This window comes from Lactuca saligna, chromosome 7, assembly GCF_052625555.1.
Source record: "Lactuca saligna cultivar CGN05327 chromosome 7, ASM5262555v1, whole genome shotgun sequence".
Lineage (NCBI taxonomy): Eukaryota > Viridiplantae > Streptophyta > Magnoliopsida > Asterales > Asteraceae > Lactuca > Lactuca saligna.
The window spans coordinates 78,601,755-78,608,635 of record NC_136423.1 but is presented as its reverse complement, the minus strand read 5'-3'; the positions used below and the strand labels follow the sequence as shown (position 1 = coordinate 78,608,635).

General features: G+C 33.2%; 1 protein-coding gene across 1 annotated transcript; it reads right to left on the bottom strand.

The window, feature by feature from the left end:
- Nucleotides 1–420: 420 nt before the first annotated feature.
- LOC145004274 (protein phosphatase 2C 16-like) lies at nt 421–4,471 on the bottom strand. Its single transcript, XM_078963167.1, has 4 exons — nt 3,080–4,471; nt 1,960–2,295; nt 1,648–1,753; nt 421–1,081 (listed from the first exon to the last, which is right to left on the bottom strand). The coding sequence occupies exons 1-4, from the start codon at nt 3,680–3,682 to the stop codon at nt 744–746; spliced, it is 1,383 nt and encodes a 460-aa protein (XP_078819293.1). The 5' UTR covers nt 3,683–4,471; the 3' UTR covers nt 421–743.
- Between the last annotated feature and the right edge of the window lie 2,410 nt (nt 4,472–6,881).

The window sequence follows — 6,881 nt, the reverse complement described above, 5'->3', positions numbered from 1 at the left end:
AGCTTTCACTAGTATACAACTTATTATGTCTTGGGTTGTTACTAATTTATCCATTTCTTTTTCTTACACGTATCAATCAATGTAAATGTCTAGTTGTTTTTGTCGTAAGATTATATTTGTGAATTAGCATCGATAGAATATGTGTTATCTGTTTTATTACATCGCAAATCTGATCTTATTTCATATGTTGTTCAAGTCCTTCTTTAACATACATCCAACATTCAACAATTCATGTGAAGTACAGATACGTATTTCATATGAAAGCTTCATTTGGGATGTTTGAACCTTGACATGTGTTTTGTTTTTCTTCCTTCATCATATTGCATTGATGCAACACTTTATTTGTATGGAATTTAGATCTCAATTAGAATATACACATATATATGAATCATCAAATGTCCAAATGGGGTAAGGTTTCCATGTTAAAAAAAACAACACATATATACACATATTGTAGTAGATGCTACACTTTTATTCCAATAAAAGTACAAATACCTCACAAAGCCTTTGAAACTTGGAGGAAGAACAATAAGAAAAAACACTTCAATAAAAATAAAAATAAAAACCCTAATCTTACTACAAAAACATCTAAAAAAAACATTTACATCATCAACAAACAAACATATCGGCCCACATGAAAAACAAATGGGCTCTTTGTTTTGAATAATACTGGACAATAATAGCAACATTGTACACTTATGAATTCATGTTACTATATATAATGATTATATGAATATGATGGATCATGTTTTGGTCTTAAACTTTCTTTGGGCTTTCAAGTCAATAACAATCACCGTAATGTTATCTTTACTTCCTTTTTGAAGAGCGCGATTTGAGAGGCTTTCCGCCGCCGCTTGGGCTGCCGGATCAATCCCTCTGCCTCTTTCTAGTGGAAGATTGGTTGCGCCGTTCTTTTTATGCCAAACGAGTATTCTTTTTCTAGCGATTTCACATGCTTCTTCGTTGCTCATCACATCCCATAAACCATCGCTTGCAAGAATCAGGCATTCATCTTCTTTGGCTCGTGGAATGAATGTCACTTCCGGATCCGGGATGATCCATGGTTTCAAGTATCTGTCACCTGTCAATTGTCGTTGTTCAAGGGCATTTTAGACATTTGTCTATTGAAAAATCTATTCGATTCAGTTATAGAGATAGAGATGTCACCGAAATCCAAACGCAAGTTTCACTCTATAATGAAAAATATTTAAAAGTACTAATGATTGGATAGTTTTTTCAAGAGTAAATTATACTTGCAAAAATCTAATCTACCCAGTTACATCAATGTTGTCAAAATACAAAGCAAATTTTACTACTATAATAAGAAAAAAGTTAAAACGTGTCATGCTATAATTTGGTAGATTTTTACATACAATACCTTAATAAGAAAAAAAAAATGAAAGTACAATGTTGTAGTAACCGAAAGAAATGGAAGTATTTTAGACATTTTGAAATGAATACTAAAATCTAAATGCTACTATGACATATTAACTAGGGTTAAATGCAAGAAACTAAGCAACATGCATTTATTAATTTGTTTATCATAGCATTCTAGTTTCATTTCTACCGATTACAACATTGTATTTAGAAAAATCTACTCAACTATAGCAATGTCATCCAAAAGTGAAAGTACTAAAGAACAATTACCAATAGATCTTGACATTGCAAGAACACCAAAAACACGATGCCCATTCCATTGTATCACCTTGCCTCCCGCAGATTCTATCCTTGCATATTCATCTTCCCGATTTGGCTATTTCAATATATAAACAACAATAACATCAATATAAATCAATTAAAAAGTAAATCAATGACGTGAGAATCCATAAGTCCCCACATGCTTGCCCAAGCAGTAAGGAGGTGAGAATCCATAAGTCAGGTCTCAAGACTTCAAGTTTTGCAAATAGCAACATACTTTCATTATTCTACTTTCATATAACCAAAATACCAAAATCTTACTTTATGATCTACAGAAAGTGCCATGGCTTCTTTTCCTCGGCATAAAACGGCTCTTGAATCCCCACAATTTGATATGATTATATGTGAGGAACAAATCAAGGCAACAACTGCGGTGGACCCCACGGTTTCAGGAGCTATGATTTCAAGGTTCCCTTGTTTTCCTCCAATTTCATCATCAACTTTAAGGAAACATTTAACAAATGCTTTTTTCCACAAATCTTGGCAACTATTTTCGGTGTTTATAACATTGCTTCCATCACCACTACAAGCCGCCATAAGTGGTTCTAATTCCTCTTGTAAAGCAGTATGAACACGCCCACTACAATAGTTTGCAACCTAGCAATAACCTTACAAGTTAGATGTAAATATAAGGGTTTAAATGCAAGAAATAGCAACGTACTTTTATTTATTAGTTTGTTATAGCATTGTACTTTTATTTATTAGTTGGCTTTTAAGGCCCTACAATTGACTTGTTATTGAAATAAATTGATTGTGATTTCGTTACAAATATGACAATACCATATTCCCACTTGCAATATACTCCAAAAGTTTTGATTTTTGTTGTTGGATTTTCTAAAAAAAAACATGACAATTTATATCCATTTTAAAGTTGACATATAATCAACATAGAAGTCAAACTGACTTTTAAGGTCCTACAAATGACGTCTTATTCAATAAATTGATGGTGATTTCATTACAAAGTCCAACAACACCATATTCCGACTTGTAATATACTCCAAAAGTTTGAAATTAAAAAATATGAAAATTAATAAGTTGAAAAACAATCAATTTTACCAAAAAGTCAACTATATCATACTAATACCATATTCCCACTTGCAATAAATATACTCCAAAAGTTTGAAATTTGCTGCTGAACTTTCTCAAAAAACATGAAATTTTACAAGTTGAAAAATAATCAATTTGACTAAAAAGTCAAACTCTATCATTCATTCACACTTCAACATTCTACAAAGGGTTATGTAATTATGTTTAAAAAATATAATCTCACAACAACATTGTTGATTGTACTTTGAAAAATCCACCTAATTATAGCAATGTCATCCAAATCCAAATCAAATTTTCACATACTAAAAATAGAAAATGAAAATAAGACACAAACCTGAGAACCACCATGTCCATCATACACCCCAAAGAAATGAGCACTCAAATGACTCAAACTTTTGGTCATCTTTTCACCTGTTAGCATCTGAATAGGAATCTTCAAGAATCTTGGAACAGTTGCAACTGAATCTTCCATTTCAGGTCTTCTTCCACAAATAGAAGTAAATCCCCATAAAGGAACACAATCCACCTCAAACACACTTCTTGCTACAATCCCACTTGACACCTTATCAGAAACAACAATCTCCTTTGCCACGTCATCAACCCTATCAATCCCTTCAACCGAGCAAACGCCCTTTTCACTATCTTCTGATTGCAATGTATTTAAAGACTCGAATGCTATAAAATCTTCACCACATAAACTACTGGAATCACTGACGACAGAAAGAGTACATGAAGCTTCAAAGATTCGATCACCCTCTAACGACATCAATTCATCTTCACTTTCTTGAAACCCGGAATCGGAATTTTGATCATCGAAAGTAATTTTATCACCCATGATCAGTTGTTCGACTTGTGGGGTTTGTATTTCGGTGATTATTTTACAGATTGGATTACGTAAGCTTAATGGCACTGAAGCCGCCGGAAGTATCTCCTCCATTGAAATCACTATCGGGTTTGAAGTTAAATTTACAAAAAAACACCCTCGAAAAAGTCATTGTTTGACTAATTCATATTGCCCATGCCTATAAATCTATAAGCCTATGAATAAAATCAAACGCGATGAAGAAAACGAATCGAAATGGGTGGTCGGATCTAGTGAAAAAAACAAGAATTTTAATGAAGGAGTTGATCTAAAATGGTTCGATATCTACTTCCATACAGATTTCCAAGGAAACCCCACAAAGATTCGACAATCTTTGAAGCTCTAGACACGAGAAAAAGGGAGAAATTTTAAGGAAATACAGAAAGAGAGGGGAAAAAGTTTCGAGAATCACAGGGAAACCCAAAAAAGATGTAGCCTTTTCTCTACTTAAAGTTTTTGGAGTTCCCTGGATCTGAGGCAACCGATATCAACCTCTCTTCTTCTTTCTTCTTTTTTCCAACTTTCAGCAATAATAACAACCAAGAGAGAAAGGGTACTAATCATCAAACATGTTAAAGTTTTCAAGTGTCTTTCTCACTTACCTAATCTTTACACATATGGTTGAAGATAAACTGTTGTTGTTCTTCTTCTTCACAACCTTCATTCGGTTTACTTTATCATAATCTGTTAATCTCAACGAGTTTTGGCTTCAAGATTGAATCTTTAGAGATGAATGTGATTGCCCATTTCTCGATTATTGAGTACGAGCAAGAAAGAAAGAAGAAGATGGAGAAATTGAAAAATGGGAAAAAAAAAAAAAAGAGAAATAAATATTTTTTAATGGAGAACAAGAAATTGAGTAGACAAAGGACATAAGGCAGGCTGCAGGTGTCAACAAAAAAAAAAACTTAGAAAAGCATATAATAAAGCATCTCCACACATTTATTATTTGTCATTTGTCATTTGCTTTATTATTTTTTTTCTCTTTTTCTTTTCACCAATAGAAGGCTTCCATGTCCCCTCTAAAGCATCATCCATTGTTGAGTCAAGTCTATATCTTGATTATTTTTTTTCTTTTTTAGGTAATAAATGATGAGATTTAGACAACTATAAGTAGAGTTTTTGGGTTTTTTATTTTATAATATATTTATTTTGAATTTGATAAAAAAACTATAATTAATACTTACATAATCCACCTAATATCATAATTTTATAGTTTATATGGAAGAATAAAAGAGAGAAAAATAAAAAGACAGAATGATTAATTTTCACTTTTTTGTGGTGAAAATTTGTTGTGACTAAGCATGACGTGTTCGAATGAAATATCATATCCAGGTCCGAAAAGGAATTGCACTTAAATTATTCGATTTCTTATGGGTTGTTTTTTAAGTAAATAAATAACTTAATATTATAAAAAGATATTTATTATCCATCAAATATGTAAATACCTTTAATATAAATCTTATAAAATTCAATTATTTTAAGGTTTATCCAAAGATATATTCAAGAAAGTTATTTTAATAAAATCTTTAAAAAAATGTTCAAATTATTTGAACGAAAATAATATTTATTTGTTTATTTTGCCTACAATTATGTGTTTAGTGGTAGGTCATTTGTCATTGTCAACGCAAGAACCTGGTTGGTGTTGTTTCCCTTGTGTCATACACGTGGTGTAGTTTTTTTGGCTTCTTTTCGTTATCTTTTTTAAGTTGTTTTCTTTGTGTATAAACTTTTATAACCGTCAAATTATTATTACACATATTATAACTTTTTTTTGCTAGGAGCAATTTACTTCATGGCCTCTTAGTGAGAACTAATAATAGAAATTTTGAATATCGAACTCCAGTATTAGAACCAAAAAGCTTTTGGCCTAACGTTATGGGGGAAAATAATTTAGGATGGTAACTACTTCTTATCCGTGTTCACATATTGACAACTTCATATTTTTTGTACATAAGAAAGCAACTAATTTGTTTTAACTAAATAACATCCCAAAAATCATGACCAAAAATTTTGTTTTTAATTTAACATTAAAACCATAATTGTCAAACCATTTATTTAATACTCCGACATCGGGTCACGCCCGACATCAAGCCCCACTCGGTATACAAATCTGTCTCTCTTAGGCCCCGCCCGCTAAGCACATACAATCATATAACATGCTAACACATAAAGAAACATATTTTACTGTATCACTGTCCTAAGAAACATACTCTGCTAATAATGAAATACGGAACTTCGTCCGTACTGAGCTAGTTCCAGTCAGGGCTTCAATAGTGCAAGGTGAGTCTCCTCACTGTGTGAATGGGTCTAAGGCCACAATGCCAACCCATGTAGTCTATGAGTAGGAAGACCCGGGGGTTAGCCATAAGCATTGTATGCTAGTATGTTATTCCAGACCAAGGTCTGATATCGGGCGGGTGTCCAACGAATGTTTGCATGTTAGATTATACTTGTTGTCTGTGTGATACTTGTATGTGCCAAGTAGAGAGGTGAGTGTAGGCGAGGTCCTGTATCTCATCACTAGCTAAGTAAGGACGATGTTTTGTATCTCATTATTAACAGAGTATGTTTCTTAGGACAGAGACACAGTAGAGTATGTTTCTTTATGTGTTAGCATGTTATATGATTGTATGTGTTTAGCGGGCAGGGCCCGGAGACAGGCGGGGCCTAAAAGAGACAGACCTGTATACCAAGCGGGGCTCGATGCCAGGCGGCGCCTGATGTCGGGCGAGGCACGATGCCGGAGTATTAAATTAATGATTTGACAATTATGGTTTTAGTATTAAATTAAAAACGAAATTTTTGGTCATGATTTTTGGGATGTTACACAGTTAAAACAAGTTAGTTGCTTTCTTATGTACAAAAAGTAAGAAGTTGCCAATATGTGAACACGGATAAGAGATAGTTACCCTCCTAAGTCATTTTCCCTTTGAGTTACCGGTTAAAACATGTATTAGCCGGTAATATTGGTGTAATTTAAACAGTTAAAGCAAGTTAGTTTCCTTATTATGTATAAAAAAGAAGAAGTTGCCAATATGTGAACACGGATAAAAGGTAGTTACCCTCCTAAGTCATTTTCCCAACGTTATGGAGTGTCCCCTCATTTTAAATTATGGAGTGTCCCCTCATTTTAAAGGTTATGAGTTCAAATTTTATTTGAGGTATAAGTGATAGGTATGAGCATATTAGATCATGCGGTATGGGTCACTACAACCGTGTTAAGGCTGATGTGGCACACCCAAAACGTCGGCATAACGCTGGAAACACCACC

Coding starts and splice junctions, on each gene's coding strand:
- LOC145004274 (XM_078963167.1), bottom strand. CDS start 3,682: ATGGAGGAGATACTTCCGGCGGCTTCAGTGCCATTAAGCTTACGTAAT. Junction 2,296..3,079: donor ATGGACATGGTGGTTCTCAG/GTTTGTGTCTTA, acceptor GGTTATTGCTAG/GTTGCAAACTATTGTAGTGG. Junction 1,754..1,959: donor CACTTTCTGTAGATCATAAA/GTAAGATTTTGG, acceptor ATATTGAAATAG/CCAAATCGGGAAGATGAATA.